Source organism: Maylandia zebra, linkage group LG14 (assembly GCF_041146795.1).
Source record: "Maylandia zebra isolate NMK-2024a linkage group LG14, Mzebra_GT3a, whole genome shotgun sequence".
NCBI lineage: Eukaryota > Metazoa > Chordata > Actinopteri > Cichliformes > Cichlidae > Maylandia > Maylandia zebra.
In genome coordinates, this window is record NC_135180.1 from 18,019,521 (window position 1) to 18,038,216 (window position 18,696).

The 18,696-nt window shown below is 41.3% G+C and overlaps 1 protein-coding gene and 1 non-coding gene across 3 annotated transcripts; both read left to right on the forward strand.

Annotated features, from left to right (window-relative positions):
- Window positions 1-277: 277 nt before the first annotated feature.
- On the forward strand, window positions 278-18,591 carry nox4 (NADPH oxidase 4). 2 transcript variants are annotated; one of them, XM_024801715.2, is made up of 18 exons: window positions 278-562; window positions 874-969; window positions 3,491-3,601; window positions 3,892-3,976; window positions 5,447-5,544; window positions 6,115-6,142; window positions 6,372-6,444; window positions 7,818-7,898; window positions 8,192-8,351; window positions 9,819-9,983; window positions 10,152-10,214; window positions 10,890-10,950; window positions 13,618-13,699; window positions 14,429-14,548; window positions 14,645-14,753; window positions 15,096-15,164; window positions 16,639-16,739; window positions 16,830-18,591. In XM_024801715.2, the coding sequence occupies exons 1-18, from the start codon at window positions 506-508 to the stop codon at window positions 16,948-16,950; spliced, it is 1,680 nt and encodes a 559-aa protein (XP_024657483.1). In that variant the 5' UTR covers window positions 278-505; the 3' UTR covers window positions 16,951-18,591. The 2 variants fall into 2 exon arrangements, with proteins under 2 accessions (XP_024657483.1, XP_076748503.1); XM_076892388.1 differs by lacking the exon at window positions 278-562 and having other exon boundaries at window positions 885-969; window positions 3,495-3,601.
- trnad-guc (transfer RNA aspartic acid (anticodon GUC)) lies at window positions 15,910-15,981 on the forward strand. The gene has a single exon. It is a non-coding gene; the product is annotated as a tRNA-Asp (tRNA).
- Window positions 18,592-18,696: the final 105 nt, after the last annotated feature.

Genomic DNA, 18,696 nt, shown 5'->3' on the forward strand with positions numbered 1-18,696 from the left:
AAAAACAGCAATTAAAATGTGTGATTAAAAGTGTAAGTATAATTTTTTAAAAGTACCTTATAAGAGTCAAAGATGGGAGACTTCACGGGGATACGCTTGTCTATAGCGCCCTCTAGTGCCAGAAAAACGCAGCAAGGTGCGATTAATCGTAGTTTATTGTTCCCCCCAAGTGTGTTTGTGGTTTCAATGAGCACGTCCTGTGTATTTTTATAAATTCACGATGTTTTAGGGAAGCTGCTGTCTTAATGTCCTTGCGTGTCGTTCATGGGGGGGACTGGTGAGAGGGGCAGAGAGAGAAAGAGCTGTGGTGGCTAAAAAGTGAAAATGCACTGTGAACGGCGGAGTTCCTGGGAGGTTGGACTGAGCAGGCACCGGCTGCTCTGTGGACACTGCAGTCTGGCATACAGACTGAGGCAGAGCTGCAGGGAGGACGAGTCTCTGAGATCTTGACCGCACCGGAGCTTTGGTGAAAAGTTTGGGCAGCTGCTGAGCCCCTGAAGGCATCATGGTTGTGTCGGCGCGGAGCTGGGTGGCCAACGAAGGAGGGAAGTACTTCGTCCTGGTGGGGAAAGTTTTTGTCTGACATTTGAAAACCACCCATCTCCACTTAAATCTGTTAACTGACTCGTTAATATATCTGTTATTTATCTTTAACTTACACAATTCTCCAAGAACGCTCAAATGAATCTGTTGCTGCTCAGTTACTGTGTTTAGTACATGTTGTATCCATGCAGTCTGCTTGGCTATTGTAGGGCAGCTGTGGCCTGAACTCAGATACAGATGTGCACGAGACGTTTACAGGCAATTTCTTGTGCTGTTTGTGATGATGTGTTCCGTGTGTGTGTGTGTCTCTCTGCGTGTGTGTGGGGGTAGATTCTGTGGCTGGGAGTTAACACCTGGCTGTTCATCAGCACCTTCCTGCTCTACTTCACTGGACAGCAATACCACTACCTCTACAAGATGCTGGGGGTGAGACCTGATACATTTACATGCACTTTCTAGATGTGTTGTTTTGAACCAAGCTTAAAGAAGGAAACGGACCCTTTACTGAGCCCTTACATCAAACCCTTTCTTAGCTGCATATGTTTGATTAGACATAAACAGATTTTTCAAGATTTTTATTTTTGTACATCTTGTCATGTGAGACAGGAAAAACTCATCAGTGACCCTGAGGGTCATGATATTGTTGATGCCAGCTAACATTCACAAAAGAAAACTGAAAATAACAAGGTCACTCTTAATGATATAAGTAGCAGCTGTGTTTTTACCAGCTGTGAGAAACGTATAAGTGACTTTCGTCTTCTGAAATCACGCTTTTTCCTCTGCCCTGTCATTTCCACCATATCATTTGAGATTAGTTATAAATCATGTACCTTCATAAGGCCTACAAAGTGTAGCTCCATGATGTAGTGATTCACATATTTTGGCTGATAAGTGAAAAATCCCTGGTTCTTGTGAGTAAGGGAACCGCTGACAGTAGCTTTATTCAGTAGACCTACAGTGCTCTTCATAATTCCACAACTAAACAAGGTTGTGTGTGTGACTTTTACACTATTTTCTGTGAAAAATTTGATTCTTATTGTTGTTAAGGAAGAGATAAAAGCACCACGTGTATTGGCTTGTTATTGTGACCTCCAGAACCAGGCAGTAGGGACATGAGCTGGGTCAACCAGTCACACACACATAGAATCAGGTTTAGATTTTAATGCCTGCTCGCTCATGTGGTGTAATTTTTGTCACAAGGTCTCAATGGTGTCTCTGTGGGCGTGGGTGTGTGACTCTCGATGCATGCTTGTGTGAGTGAAAAAGTTCCTTGTCTTTGGAAATAATAATTGCAGTCATTACTTCTGCACCAGATCTGTGATTTTCTCCCAAAAATCACATTTTTTATGCAAATATAGCAAAAACAAAAGCACTCACCTGGATTCTGTGTTTAAAAATATATCAAATTGTGCTGAACAAACTCCAAACTGATAACTGAAATGTGCCAAGAACAAAGTTTAGCACATATAATACAGTACGAGTATTTGTAAATGAAGTTGTTAAAGCTAGTATGAAAAGCCAGCAGATGAAAAAAACAAAGGTAAAGCTGGAAGTGATAAAATTAGATGTGGCAGCGAGCAGCATGTGCGAGCTATTGCACTGCGTGTACAGTGGATAGCAAAGGGGAGAGAGGGGCAAGTGTGGGCACGCTGCTGGCTTGACTGAATGCCTTACCAGAGGGCTTAAGCTTATGTGTGTGTCTGCACGTGTACGTGTGTACATGCAAGACGGAGATGTATTTCGAAGGCAAACTGAATCCAGCTCAAACTTCATTTATCCAACTTTTCTCCTTCACCTGTGTAAATCGGGTTTTGGGGATGTACAGAAAGCAGGGAGGATATCAGACCTCCTGCTTGGTTTTGGCGTCAGCTGTTCTTAGTAAGGTATGCTGAGTGAACGTGTGTGTGTGGGAAGTCTTTCAAAGGTGTAGGCGTCTGATTTATAAGCATGCTGGTCTTCCCCCATCATCTGCTATATGTAGATTTTAACTCTTGACCAGTTGTTTCACCACATTCTTATATTTCAGCATCTGTTGTACAGCACACTGTGACAGCTAATCACTTGAAACTGGTGACTGACCAGAAGCTGCTGCCGCCTTAAGGAATCACATTGTTTTAAGCGCACTTCCTATATTATGTTGCATCTCTTACAGCCATCACAAATCTTTACCGCTATTTAAATCCCCCATCCCTTCAAAGGCTGGACTCCAGTTTCAGACGCGCTCTCCGTCTTTGATCTGTGCTTACCTTCATCTCTCACACCAGTCATTTCAGTTTCTTGGGGATAATCAGAAGAGACGGCACCTGCAGCGCACGCTCAGGCTGCCAAGAAAGTGTTTAAATGTGCTGTGTTTACAAGATGCCAAAGGACGTCCGGCTTTTAAGCTTGAAAACAGCTTCGATTGTCGAGCTCTAAGATTAAGATTTGTAAAACCACATTACACAGCAGACGTCCCCCCTGTGTCGCTTCAGGTAAACTGTCCACTTGTCATCAACTTGTTAGGGGCCTCTACATAACCTGCTCTGTACTGAAAGGATGACAGACTGTAAAACTTGCAAGTGGTGGCAAAACAGTGGTGTAGTCAGAAGAGTCTTTGAGTGTATACTTAGAGAATAAACAGTGTTTTCCAGTCTTTTTAAATCTCTTTTTAAAGCCAAAAACTGGATGACTTTCAAAATAAATGAATGTCTTCCATTTAAAGACTAACAGACTCCTAAAGGGGTCCTTAGCTCTCTATTCTGAGAAAGACAAAGGTAGTTTTATCTAGCACTACGAGCTATTCAATTGGCCATGATTGAATAGCTGATATCTGAATGGGAATAATCAAAAATGTGCACCTTAATCCACCAGGCCACTTTACACCCACCAAATGAGGCCTAGTGTTGGCAACTTGCCTAACAATGTATGTGTGTGTGTGTGTGTCTGTGTGTGTGTGTGTCTTTCCCAGCTAGGATTGTGCATCAGCAGGGCATCTGCAACTGTGCTAAACCTGAACTGCAGCTTGGTGCTTTTGCCCATGTGCCGCTCTCTGGTGACCTTTGTACGAGGAACACGGATGGTAAGAAATACTACAGCTCGGATGGATCATTGGAGTTTTTAGGGACGGGAAGAAGAACTTCCAAGTGGGTTTGGTTGTATCAGTGAAAACAGGTTGTGGGGCTTATTCTGTAAAAGCGACTCATATATTGTAAAAGAACTGCTAAAAAATACAGAGGCAAATATGAATATAGAAACATAAAAGGATTGCAGTCTTGATTAGGGTAGAAGGAAGAGGATTAGTTGGTGTTTTCATTGAATCCCAGCCACGTGAATAATACTATTGTCTGTGTGACACACACACTGATGCAGATATCAAGCAGAAAGACACGCAGACTGCTGGACAAGTCCAAGACCTTTCATGTGGCGTGTGGCGTTGCCATCTGCATCTTTTCTGGTAAAAGCTGTCACTCGTCACCCTGCCTCATATTCATTCATGTATCACTGTGTGCCTGTCTGTGTTAGTCTGTGTGCTGAATGTGTACACATGAATCCATGCTAGCTCAGCATTTCTGCTGAACCAGCTGTGATGCTCTTCTTGCTGTTTGTGTTTCTTTTTACTGTCTACGTGTCCTGTGTGTATGTTATTCTTATGGGTCTCCTATGACATCATGGGAGCCTCAAGCAGCCGTGGGTCCAGTGGCTCTCTTCTTTGCAGGGGTCTTCCTCTTATTCATTCATATGTTTCTGGGAAGCCTGACCGGCATTGCTGTTTCTTATAGTTACTTGCATGTGTCACAAAAAGCTGAACCGCAGGTAAAGTTAGTGGTAAGCCACATGCTGTGAGCTTTCCTGCAGCAGAGATTCGGGCATTGTAAAAAGGTCCTGCCTCGCTCTAAATATCTGACTAATTAATGTGATTAATGGTGGTTGCGGAGACGAGCTGGCCAGACGATGATTGTCAAAATTATGCATTACTGATTACTGATAAAGTGATAAATAAGGCCATTCATTCATCAGCTGAGAGTGTTTAACCAATCAAACTGCGTTACTTGATTGCTTATTAAGCAGGTTCATCTCCATGGAAGAGAAAGGCTGATGTTCACCAGCTTACATTCATACATCAGCATGCTAACTTGCATTAAATAGAAACAGAATGCCTGTATTTTCTTCAGAGCACATTTTATCACGGCCCATATAACAGTTGGAGTGACATTTTACTTAAAACCAAAATGGTCAGAAAGAAGCAATCCATTATCTGGGGACTGGGAACGTCGGTTAAAATCTTCCATTCTGTGGTTTCACGGATATTCCAGCCTGGGTTGATCGGCTGAGATTTTGGCAGCAGAATGTTCTTTGCCTGTAAACTTAAGTTCTTCTTTTATCTTCATCATCACTCACCTCTCAACTCATTAAACATTACTCAGCAGTTCCCTATGCATATGCGTCCCCCCGCCCCCAACCCCTGGGCAAAGTTCTCATGTGCTGAAAAACAAAACTCAGAGACAACAAATGACTACAAAGGGAGGCAGCGGGAGAGACAGATGGAGAGGAGGAGGAAAGAAAAGAGAGCAATAGAGGAGGCAGTGGGAGTGACGAAGGATGTGAGTAGGGAAAATAGGACCCTTGTGTCTCGTGATCACACCCTCTAATTCCATCAGCTGTTGAACAACTGCGTGGTTTGGCCATGATGTCAGCTAGGAGTGTGTGTCCTGTGTGTGTGTGTGTGTGTGTGTGCCAGCTAGTAAGTGGGGAGGTTGTTTTGCTGAGTTTTTGCTGAATAGACAAAGAAATGTTTGTATGAGTTTCTGACGGCAGTTCATTTGAACATGTATAATTAAGTGAGAGCGTGTCTGTTTGAAGTCTTGTATGTGCGCACTAAATGTGTTTTAAATCAGCACAGTGTAACGTTTTGTTTCTCCTCTAGTTATGCACGTTTCTGCCCACCTGGTTAATGTTGTCAGATTCAGTGTGAGATACTCAGATGACTTTCCGGCTCTCAATTTGGCTCGCTACAGAGGAGAGGTGAGACTCAAGCACACCCCCCTGAACTCACCATCACAGTGACACGTCCCACCGCAAACCCTGTGCTTCCAGTTTCAAGACATGCTTGAAACCTGTTGTCTGACCACATCTGGAGCACATGAGCAAAACAGTCCTGCACACCTGGTCATTCACAATGTAAAACATCCACTAAAAGAAAACATGATTGCTGGATTGCCAGATGATTAACTGTCTTTTATATCAAAGCTTAAGCTACTGTTACATAATCAGAGAAGCATTCATTGTGAAGCACACCAATCTCTAAATCTGAAAGCATCAACCTGTTTGAGCAAGTGAGGGAAATATCCAAATATGTCCACACTTTTAGCCAAAGCTAGTCGTCTGGAGATTTTGTCTGCTGATTAGCTCACCTTCAAGAACATTCTAGAAAGTCACCAGCTGAAGTGGTGTGTTGGAAAGAAGCCTGCAGACAGTTTTCTCTCCAAAGCACAGACTTGGCTTCCTCTGTGAGATCAAAAACTCTTCATCGGTCCTCACAGAAACAGATGCAGAAGAGTGAACACAATTCTTATTTTCTGCTTTCTTTCCTAGGACCCCATGCTGATTATTCTGACCACAAGTAAGGACTACTCTTTGTCATGCACTATGGTACAGATTAGTGGCTTTAGAAAGAATAGGAAGTCATGTTGTGTTTTTGAAATTCAGTTTTTATATTAAATTAAATGGCAAATATTGCTTTAAACGTGTGAGCAGACAATTCCCTTATGTGTATTTTTATATGTATGTTTGTGACCCCTAAGTACTTTGTTGGGTTTGTCTCCATTCTGTAACTGAGTTATTGTCTTTAGTCCCAGGAGTCACTGGTGTGCTGCTGGTCCTCATCCTCTTCCTGATGTTCATATCCTCCTCCTACTGTGTACGGTAGGCTAAATCAGACCACCATTATAATAGTCATCATAGTCTTTGTATTAATAGAAGCGAGGAAAGAACCCTCATAGACTTGATGAGCAACTGTAATTGGGATGAATTGGAGCCCGGCTCCACGTCTCCGTTCCTCGATACAAACATGATTTGTATTTATGTCTGTCTGTCAGACAGAAGGCGAGACATCAGTATCTCTGTGTTGTGTTTCTTCGCTTTTCTCTTTCTGTCTGAGCTCATGACTCATTTTGTGTTAGTCAAAGTGAAATGTAAGCTGGAGACCATGAGGAGGCACAATAACAGAAGGTTGTGGGAGAGAAAATCACAGCTCTGTCCTTATTCAGGTCATAGTGGGTCACTCACTATACGTGTATTAGTCTTCCGAACGGTCTCCCTGATTTCCTCGGTAATTGAACAGGGGATAAGAGGCTTTTCCAGACCACTTAAGGCTTTAGATAAGAATTTGGCTAAGTGGCTGGAGTGGTGGGATGATGGCGGCTGCACAGCAGAAGAATACCTGCTTAATGAGTCAGTGATCCACAGATATGAACTTACTTTAAAGTCTCCAAGGTTATTTATGTTTTACGGATTGCAGTACCTTCATGTCTGCTCCCTGTTGCCTTTAACATTAGAAAGTGTTGAGTTGTGAGAAGCTTTGCGTTACGATGCCCATGGAGGAGAAAATGTGTGCTCTATGATCTCATCTAACGACTTTGAAGAGAAGCCCACTTTTACAGCTTAATGTAAAAAAAAGAAAAAGTCACGGGCCACAGTGTTTAATTTATTTCAAGTGAGAATATGCATGAAATGAATTCCAAGATGCAATAATTTTATGTATTTATTTTTTGAAATGGAACTTTCCTCTCCAAAGATTCCTTCCACTTTCCCAGGAATGATAGATTGGGATAGCTTGAGTAATCTCTTCTAGCATCATTCCACTTCATGATCAAGTACAGTTAACTCAGAGAAACAACAGAGCTTTGTACTGCATGCCAGAGAGCGATACGTTGCTCTAATAGTTTCTCTTTTAAGTTCTTAAAAGAGATTTATGCTGTGTTTAGTTGTTGTTTCTGGAGAATGATTGACAGATTAAGCTATGTTTTGGTTAGTACAGAACCAGAAGAATCGTATGACATTGTTGGGTGTAACAGGATATCTTAGCCACGTTGTGTATATCTTAGTTACCATTTAAAAAGAGCTGCATTCGAAAAGGGAGAATACAGAGCTTGGTTGTTGTCTGCAGTGTTTATGGGGGGTTGTTCTGTGTAACGACCTCTTTACTGATCTTTGATGTTCTCCTCACTCAGGCTCTGAGCTGGGAGTCTGTACATCATGTCCTTAGTAAACTCTGATCGTCTTGTAATTTATTACAGCATGTCCAACTATGAGATCTTCTGGTACACACACAACCTCTTCATTGTTTTCTACGTCATCCTGATGATACACATGGTTGGGTAGGTAGCACTAACAGTGCATGTGGGTGTTTGGGTTTCCCCTCTACACTTATGCAACACACAGAGTCATTTCTTTTTCCAAGGAACTGAAAGTCTTTCAGGTGAAATTCAAATGCAGGTACTAGTCATCCCATTCAGCCAAGTGCTTGTTCGCGCCTGTTTGTTCTTCTGTGTGGTTGAACTGTCAGCCCCTAGTTTTCATTTTAAATCTATTTTGCCTGAGTAGTCGTAAAAGAGTGATGAGTAAATGTGCTAAAGTGTGACTGATGAAAACATTATGTTGTTTTCATCAGTGGAGCTCTAAAGTATCAGACCAACATAGAGGCACACCCCCCTGGTTGCTTCAGAGCCAACCAGAGCAGCACCGAGCAGCAGGGAGATGAACTGGACACGAGTGAAGAAGAGGAGAGGCGATGCAACGAGGACGCTCGCTTCCAGCCACATTATCCCCAGGTCAGAGTGTGTGTGTGTGTGTGTGTGTGTGTGTGTGTGTGTGTGTGTGTGTGTGTGTGTGTGTGTGTGTGTGTGTTATGAGCATATTTACATGTGTTTGTGTTTTGGTTTGAGTTGAAGGAAATGTTTGTTTAAGTCTTCGTCAGTGTTTTAGGGTTTGTGGTTGGGGCTTTTGGATGAATGCTGGGTATTTGGGAAGTGTTGGTAGGAGCTGGTCCCATTGAGCAGGGGTGTAATACTGCTAGGAAGGGGCTGCATCCTTTCTCTACATCAAGGCCTGTTTTTGTGTGTGTTTCCTCCTGCGTGTGTGATGATGTGTTTGCACTTGGTCGTTAAGCAACGAGCTGGTTCCATAAATCCCCCCTTAAGTACAGTTGTGCTCCCAGGGCTTTACTGAAGCTGCGAGCAATTAGTCTGTTACAGGTAACTGCCAACAGAAAGGAAGAGAAAAACCTCACACTGTGATATCAGTCGATTTAGTATTTATTCTTGTGAGCGTACTCTCTCTTTTCAGCTGGATTTGATTCAGACTCCTCGGGTTATTGTGATGGGGAGCAGGCTGATGGAATTACAAAGCTTTGATAGAAAATACCTGGTACACATTTCTGTACTAACATTCGCCGACTTAGATACATTCCCGAGGGAAAATTCGGCTGCTGTAGTTTGAATGGCCTTTATTATGCAAAGATTCCAGTCGCCAAGCCTCATGATTCAAGCCACTTTTCAAATACTGATACCACCAGAACAGCGGCAGCAGTCATTGGTTTGCTTATAGTGCTGCGCGAAAGTATTTGCCCCCTTTGTGGGAGTAAATACAAAATGCACTTTTTAAATAAAGACTTAACTGACTGGGCAAAATAAATGAAATCACTCTCTGCTTGTTAAATCGTGAATTAACTGCGATAAAGCAGAGTTTCTGGAAAGCTAGCCTCACTCAAGCCTGATAGCTCCCAGACCTGTTGAATCAAGAAATCACTTAAATACAGCCTGTCTGACAAAGTGAAGTAAAGTGAAAGATTTTAAAAAATGACACATCATGTCATGATCTTAAGAATCTCAAGATAAACAGCAAAGTCACTGATATCTTTCAGTCTGGAAAGAATTACAAAGCAATTTCTAAGATTTTGAGAGTCCAGAGAACCACAGTGGGAGCCATTATCTACAAAAAGACCAAACAAAGTTGGAACCAACAAAACTTTTTCTTTCTGTAGTCCACTCGTTTCAGTAACCAGGAACTGTGATGGATCATGAGCCACATGAGCTATTAAGTCATTGATTTTTCAGATCTTTCCTTTTATGTGACAGTGTTGGGGTCACACCAGAGTAACTGCTGAGATCTTGTAACATAGTGACATCGCAAAAAAAAATAAACTCAGGAGAGCAACACACATGACATAAAGCTGTCTTTGTGAAACTGCTTTCATTATCTATCCCATATGCCTGGTTTGTGCTGTGTTGTTTCTGTAGACGTGGCTGTGGGTGTCTGGTCCTCTCTGTCTCTACTGTGTGGAGCGTTTCTACCGCTACATCCAGAGCCGTGACCCTGTTACCATAGTGACAGTCATCAGGCACCCTTGTGATGTCGTGGAGTTGCGCATGCTGAAAAAGAACTTCAAAGCTCGACCTGGACAGGTGAGTTGGTCAAATATCCGCTGCTTTTTGGAGAGAAGGGAAATTCCACTCGTTTGATTCATCTGATGATTTCTTTCTCTCGACATACCCCCTCTCTAATCCCCCCGTCCTCCTTCTTTTACATCCTGCTGGCTCTCTGCGACTTCCCGTCCTCCTCTTTTTTCTCAGCATATTCTTCTTAACTGCCCAGGTGTCTCCTCATTTGAGAACCATCCCTTCACGCTCACAATGGTAAGACCTACTGCAGCCCGCTTTAACGCATTCCTCTGTCGTGACACAGTGCAAGCACACATATATTCTGTATACACATGTGAATGCAGATGTTTATTAGTAGATACTCAACACACCCTCTGCTGATGACTGGCACTTGACTGACACCTGGGCTGTGCAGTAATATTGTGTTTCACGCTGTGTATTGATGCTTACGGGATTAGTTCAGATTCCATGATACAGTAGGAGAAGATAAAGAAATCCCTGTATGCTCGCACAGCAGGAAGGGATGGAATCATTTACACACAAACACACACACACACACACACGCGCAGCCACATACAAAACCCACTGATTCCCACAAAGGAGCACAATAACTGTGCATGCCTATGCCTGGTGTGTTATAGAGCTTTGAGGAGGAGGGTAGAGAATCACTCTGACAGAGAGCAGACAGACCCCTGAGGCTAGTAACACTGTCTGCCAACAGGAAGGCCGTGCGTGTGTGTGTCCATCAATGTGTGTGTGTGTGTGTAGATTGTTAAATTTAGTGAAAAGAGCTATAGCTATGTATTGTATATGTGCTGACCCATGTGTTTGTGTGTATGCCAGTTTTTCTTGTGTTAGCTGCACGTGTCTCTGTGTGTTAACGTGTGTGTTTGTATTTTGAGTAACTGTCAGCCCTTTAACTCCTCACAGTGTCCCACAGAGAACAAGGAAACTTTGGGCATCCATCTGCGAGTTGTGGGAGACTGGACTGGTGGGCTCACACATACACACACACACACACAGAGAAAAGAGTGACACACAGTTTCTATTCCCTATCAAAGCTGACAGGATGGAAGCTGTTTTGTTTTGTTCTCTCTGCTGAGGACACATTTCTGAAGAGCTGCATTCTGATGTGTGTAATCATCCCCTGTTTTTTTCTCCTTGTGTGTGTGAGTGAGTGTGTGCAAGACTCCTTCTTTACCTCAAGGCCAAGATTGTTCCCACAGGTTCATCATCTTCCTAGATGACACATTAGTTAATGGAGTTCAAGAATGTTAAAAATGGCAAGAATGCAGTTTTTACCATTCTTGAACTCCATTAACTAATAAAACCAGAACGAGGACTTGATGTCATTTGGACACAGTATGTGCAGTCTGTTCAGGAAAAGGGACTGGTTACCATGCAGCCAACTTTAAGGAAATATCTTTTAGTGGAAGTTCTGGCTAAAACACTTACTGTCCTTTCCACTTGCTTTGGTACACACCCTAATACACACCAAGGGAAGTTAATCATCCTGGATGACAGGATGAAATGAGAAGGACAGAAATGATGTACTGAAAGGGCCTACATCTCTGCATGGTAACGATATCTGTACTTTTAGTTGCATTGCTCATGACCAGTGTTGGGACATATATCACATATAGATACTGTTGCTAGATTTATTTTGAAGCAGCTCCATATAAGGTTTTTCTAAGCATTTTGATCTTTTGAGCACTGTTACACCCCGGCCTAGGCAACCGGGGTGCAACGTAGAAAAACAAAGATAAGGAAAATAAAACCACGAAGGCTCTCCACCAAAATCCCAAAACGAAAATATCCCATGACGAAAGTATTAACAAACCCATTCACAACTATTTACAACAGACTATTTATTTACAACAAAACACCAACCTATTTACAACACAGGGGAGATCGCGACCATGACACACTGAAACACAGGGTTTAAATACATAGAGGGAGCAATCAGGAAATGGACCACAGGAGGGAAACACAGCTGGGGCAAATTAGAACTGACGAGACAGGGAAAATGTAAACTGAACACACTAAGATAACACAGACTTTCAAAGTAAAGCAGGAAATACATAAGTCATGCAAAAACAAAACACTGACACACCGAAACGTAACAGCACAAGCTTCTCCCTCAGCCTTTTTGTCCCGCATCAGCGTATTTTTGTTTGTTTATCTTGTATCCTCCAACTCTGCATTTTTTTCTGGTTATATTTAATATCATAAAAGGATGACTGATGGGGCTTTGTACTGATATGTGGCATATGTGAGGTTACGTTGCAGTCATTAGTTGTTTCTGAAATTTAGGCACGCCGAGGATAAACACTAACGTGATGCAATGAGTACTGCAGCTCATTAGTCCTGACATGGAGTACATGAGTAATTCGATTTTTAACCTCCCCGGGTATGTGTGTGTCAACATCTGAAAACGGTCTATAATGGGAACAAGAACAAAATCAGAAATGTATTTTCATTTTCAGTACTTATGATCAGTGACAGATGACACTGCCTGTCACTTTTCAGCATTCCAGTAGGCCAATCAGCACCATTCATTCAGAGTAAAAATTACAACTAACTAAATAAAAGACAAATGAACCATATTCAGAGCAACAGCAGACTCATAAATAATTTCTAGAAATATATGCTTGTCTGATTGTTCACTTGAGAATTCCCCACAAAGGTGAGATGTGCATATTTTTTTAACTTGTTGAATTGCAGCTTTGCACCAGGACTGCTGACTGCCACATCCTGCAGCTATAAAGTGTGTTTTTGAGTGGAAAGATCAGTACTGACATTCATGAGTTAGGACCTGTAGCCTATGATGCTGGAAATGTGTTACAGGCCAATTAATTTTCAAAAATTTATGAACTCTTACTGGGAATTTATGCTTCAGTAGGAAATTCATGCCGTAGCTACTTTGTAACTGCAAACACTTCTAAAACCCTATAACCCTACCTGCAACCTAATCTGACGTGCAACTCCTTGGAAATGTAAGAACACGTCACCTTGACGCAGCCTGCAACTTAAACTAACAACTATTGCAACCATTGATTCCTCTTGTCCATTTCTGCCTTCTTTTTCTCAGTTTTTGAATAAATCGGAGAAAGAATAAGGATATTAGTGCATTACAAGGAATAATAATCATAGCATCAATATAAGGGTTTCAAGGGACTCGAAGGGACAGGATGAGGAGGTCGGACAATTTAGAGGGCGTCAGAATAGAGCTGCTGCTCCTGCACATCGAAAAGAGTCTGCTGAGTTAGTTGAGGGATCTGACTAGGATGCTTCCTGGACGCCTCCCAGGTGAGGTATTTGTAGTATGTCCTAGTGAAAGGAGACCCCTGGGGCAGAACCAGGACTCGCTGGAGAGATTACATCTCACAGCTGGCGTGGAAACAATTCTGTGTCACCCTGGATGAGCTGCAGGAGGCTGAGGTGATGCAAGTCTGGGATTCTCTGCTCAGACTCATGCCCCTGCAACTTGGACCCAGATAAGCAGTAGAAAATGAATAGATGGAAGTTACATTGACAGAAGCATTATGTATCTAAATATTCTAATAGGCTTGAGAGTATATGTGATCATTAGGAGATCCCTCTGGTTTTTTCACAAATCACACCATGCCTGAAACGATCTCCTCTCCTCTGTCCTCAGAACGATTCACACAGCTGCTGCTTCCTGAGCCAAGGATAGACATGGAGATCCTTCCCATGGCCCAAAAGAGGAGATACCCCAAGTACGTTTCTGTGTGTGTCTGCTTAAATAATGTGGCTGACTTGATTTCTCATGAAGGCTCAGAATCCCAGAATGGCTGAAGGTTTCAACCTTTTGACCTCTGACTCAGTGCTCTTCCTGCTCTGTGTTTGATAGACAGTCAGATGAGTTAAACAAACCATCAAAGGCCCAAACCCCCTTGGTCTCCTGTGTTGGAACAAATTTCATTTTTAAAAAAATAATGGAATATATTTTGACCATGAATATAAATATTTCAGAAGTGTTACAGATTCCTGTATTCATGATTATGTGACAGTAATGGCAAACCTCACAAACCACGCCTCATATGGATGGCCCTCATGTTATTTATCTTTTACGTAGTTTCATGTGTAATATCTTCTCAGTATTCTGTGTTACATTGAGTTAAGTTTGTGTCTAATTTTTTGTGTGTGTATTCTTGATCACACAAGAGAGCGAGCAGCTGTTGTGGAGATATTTATGTATTTGGGGGATTGCTGTCTATTTGTCAGTTCACACACACCAGAGCACAGACAGACGGACAGACAGACAGACACACACACACACACACAACTGCACCCAGACTAGGATTTCAAATGCAGGATGTTTATGTGTGTTTGACCCAAGGGAGAAATATAATTGCATATGTGTATATTTATCTTGGTAGCTTCTCAGCCAACGATCTTTTGTTTTCTTTGTGTTGTTGTTTTTTTTGTCCACATTGTATGTTCAGAGTTTATGTTGATGGGCCATTTGGAGGTCCGTCAGAAGAGGTATTCAACTATGATGTCAGTCTTTGTGTTGCCGGCGGAATAGGAGTCACCCCGTTCGCCTGTGTGCTGCGGGCGCTGCTGTGAGTTCTTACAAAAATATATTATATGCTTATAAATTATGCACAGACTGGGCATTTATCAATGGACTTCTTCCTTCCTTCCTGCTGTACACCTAGTGATGGCTGGATGGGTTTCAGGTTGCAGAGGTTGTATTTTGTGTGGGTCTGCAAGGAACTCCAGTCGTTTTACTGGTTCGCAGAGCTGCTGTGTGCTCTGCATCACAAGGTCAGGACAAACTCTGGCTGTTAGAACCTTCATGTTATATGAATCATGCTGGAATTAAATGGCAAGCTATAATTCAAGTTTTCTAAATGTTTGTGGCATTCGGCAGACGAAGGTCAGAGGTGTATGTGTCTGTGAGACAGCAGAAGTTGTAGACTTGAGCAAAAAGCCTCTGTTTTTTGTTTGCTGGGTTTCACACAGTCTTGAGGCTGTTTGTAGTCTCGCCTCTGCTTCTGTATTTCAGAAAAATCTAGAAAATAAATGCTGCATTTATATCCTGTATCGTACTTTATGAATGAAATCAAATACACATCAGCAACACTACAAACCATGTTTTTCATTTAGCTCTGGAACGAAAACAGACCGGACTACTTTAATCTGAAACTGTATATCAGTCAACCAGACAGCTTGCAGGTAATTGTGGCACACACACACACACACACACACACACACACACACACACACACACACACATATCAGTGTTTCTCTTTGCTAATCTTGTAATTTTATTGTATTTCATTGTCACTTGCTCTTCTCGGTTTATCTTTTGTTAGATTTTAAGAACTCCACCCACTAGAGGGCGGTGCTTTACAAACAGAGAGAAGCTACAGCGCACAGTTTAAAGTGTATCTGTTGCATGTTTTCCAGACTGTTCCATTAAAGCAAACGCTTTTGTTCTTTTAGGCGATGTAACAGCCAACCAATATAGAAAAAAAATAATTCTGTTATATTAGTTTATCGAAAACATTTTGAGGAGTTTTGAACGTATTCGTGCGACTCTCGCGGTGGACGTCTGATTACGAAGTTTACGTCAGTCGGACCCAACCGGACCCTTGCTTATTTTAAACTGTCCGGAGCCTCGAGTCCTCTGGGGTCCTCTCTGGTCCGAGCACCTACTTCATTCATTTTTTTTAATTTTGTGACCTCGGTGACTTGTCCACCGAGAATTTACATTACCGTATAGAAACTAAGCGTGCGGCCCGAGCGGCGAGCTTCAAAGACGTATAACAGGAAGTAGTTAGCCGTCGATTCTGAAGCTAGCCGTGTCCGCTACGGGACATACAATGGACTTATTGACATAAATATACATTACAAATAGGCATAACGTCACAATGACCGACTTCTGTTTTTGTATGGCATACGCCGAATCCACGCTATCTCCTCGTTAGTATAGTGGTTAGTATCCCCGCCTGTCACGCGGGAGACCGGGGTTCGATTCCCCGACGGGGAGACGAAGTCTTTTTATCCGTTTAGCATCACACAACATCGCTGGGTGTTCCCATCAGCCTTGGGGTTACTCAAAAATGTTTGGCACATTATTCATTGCTTTTCTCAAAAATAACAGGATACATTATTTAACTACTTAGCCAAGAAAGTAATTTGTTAAACTACTCTTTACATTACTGTGGACTGTGGTTGTTGCTGTCCTGGACGCAGATTGCATTTGAATTGCCCTTTTTTGCAATAAAAATAAAATAAATGTCCAAAAGCTCCAAATTTCCAACTGTGTTAAGGTTCACCAAACCAGCCAGTTTATTGGTTGATTCCCATTTCATTTACATTCACCTTTTTGTGACTAAATTTCCTTTGCTCTACTAACAGTAGACTGACACAGCTATGTCCAGCACTGGTGGCCCTTAAATTAGATACCACATTCTTTTAGCCTCTAGGAGAAAACAGGAGAAAAAAACAGACTTTTTCACTTTTTTGATTTAGAGAGATGTACACTTTATCTGATAGAAGTCTCAAACAAAAAATGTTTCTCATAAACAGTATAAATGTTTCTTTGTTATGTTTTTTTTCTGTAGTAGTAATAGCATTAACTTTATGTAACATATAATGCAAATGTGAATTCAAAGCATCCTAGTTTTTTATGCTTTTTTTGCAGAGCATGTCTGAGGAGAAGTACCGCCCACTCACATCAAGGATGCAGATTGGTCGGCCCAGGTGGAAGTTACTCTTTGATGAAATTGGAAAATCCAACAAACAGTGAGTACAGTGGGACTATCCAGTGAGTCTCGTAGCTGTAGAAACGTGTGTATAACATTGTTGTTAAAATTGATTTCTCTGTGGTTTCAGTAAACGTGTTGGTGTTTTCTGCTGCGGACCGAAGGGCATCTCCAGGACTCTCCACCGACTGTGTAACTCACCTCAATACAATGGAACAACATTCGAATTCAACAAAGAGTCGTTCAGCTGATTAAACTTTAGAGCTGGTGCTACACTGTCAGGGCATATCAGTAGAAGTCATCTACTTTGGGGTAGATGGCTTCTCATTCAATCATGGGAAAAGTTTTTAGTTAAATTAAAGTTCTTAGTACCTTTGGACAATCATGGTTGCTTAAAAAAATCTTGGATGGATTTTCATTTGATATAAATACTGACTGTAAAGTTAAATAATGATAGACTATTTATATTCAATCTCTGTACATGTTTTCTAAAGGTCTGGCACATCGAAACAGCCTGTTGGGTGCTTTAAATAAGCTTCGACTTTGGTTTGTGACCCAATCAACATGTGAGAAAAGCTTGGAGTCTCCCGAAGCTTCTGTATCATCCCTGCCCTGTTGCACCCCTCTGTGGAGTAAAATTGCATTCTCATGTTGGAGTCGAGTGTGAGGAAAAAGGTGTGACTCACCGTGATCTTATCACAGTATTAAGAGACTTAAGAGCCAAGCCCCCACCTAGTTCTAAATATCCAAAATATATGGATATCTTCTACATCCAGAATCAACTGCCCCAACATTTGTTTTGTCAGCATCTAAAATATACTGCTCACACATTCTTAATTCTTGCTTATTACCAAGTTGTAATTACCCTGGATTTGTCGATGAACGCTGACTAAATGATGATCACATTCTTCAAATACAGTGCTTAACAAATTTATTAGACATTAAACCACTAAAACTGATTTCTCTGTTCGGGTAATTAAGTGTAATTTGGTATCGTACTCAAATAATAATATTAATAATGTGCTTTACTATTTTTTCATACTTTTGTAAAGCAGTAAACCTGAAAATGAATGGATAATAACAATAATTATATTTTAGCATTAAAGGTATTTCTATTAAAGAACATGTGCATACTGGTGAATCAACTATTACAGCAACATAAAAATGATTTTAGTAATTACCAGTACTGTTAATTTAGGGCAACTGTGGGCTAAATTTACACTGGGGCGATGGTCGAAGAAAATTGTCAAGCAGTGTATGTTTAGCATGCATGTTAGATTTAAACGCTCAGAAAAGGGGGCAAGGATTTTAGGTCCCCGCAGAATGTTACGGGTCAGTATGTTTCTCTCACTGTGGAAGGATTTGTAGACAGCCCGGAGGGAAGTGTGACATTTGACAAAACTAAGAGGCAGAAAAAAGTATTACAACACTTATCTCAGAGTCTGAGGCAGTGTGGTTTAAAAATGGGCACACGATGATGCAGTCTTTACACACCACTACACCTCAAGCTTTTTTTTACTTTTTTTTTGTTGCTTACTTTATTTATATTGTTTAAAATAAATGTACAATTTGACATGTCAAGGTTCTGCAGGATTTTGGCAATCTTTACTGAGTCTACTCACAGGTATATAACGGAAGCATATTTCAGGTTATGATGATTTACTGGTTTACTTTAGTATTTGTCATGTTTAAAACCTCTGATTTTTTTTTTGAATGCCACAAACTGGAGACTGGAGGTTTCTACAAAGAATAAACATCTTGATTTTTTTCTGATCAACTGAGTAAACGTTGTAATTATAATTTGAAATTTTTGACATTTATCTAAATCTTTAAGATCAACTTTCTTTTTTGGCACAAGTATGAAATAAATGGTTTATATTTATTACATCTTTATTAAATGTACTGTTTTCAATCATTGAGTGATTTAGTTTTACATTTATTTATAATTGAAACTACAGTCGTAATGACCACTCAAACATCGCACTGCAGTGCAGTAA

Coding starts and splice junctions, on each gene's coding strand:
- nox4 (XM_024801715.2), top strand. CDS start 506: ATGGTTGTGTCGGCGCGGAGCTGGGTGGCCAACGAAGGAGGGAAGTAC. Junction 6,143..6,371: donor GCTGATTATTCTGACCACAA/GTAAGGACTACT, acceptor TATTGTCTTTAG/TCCCAGGAGTCACTGGTGTG. Junction 14,549..14,644: donor TGTGTGCTGCGGGCGCTGCT/GTGAGTTCTTAC, acceptor CTGTACACCTAG/TGATGGCTGGATGGGTTTCA.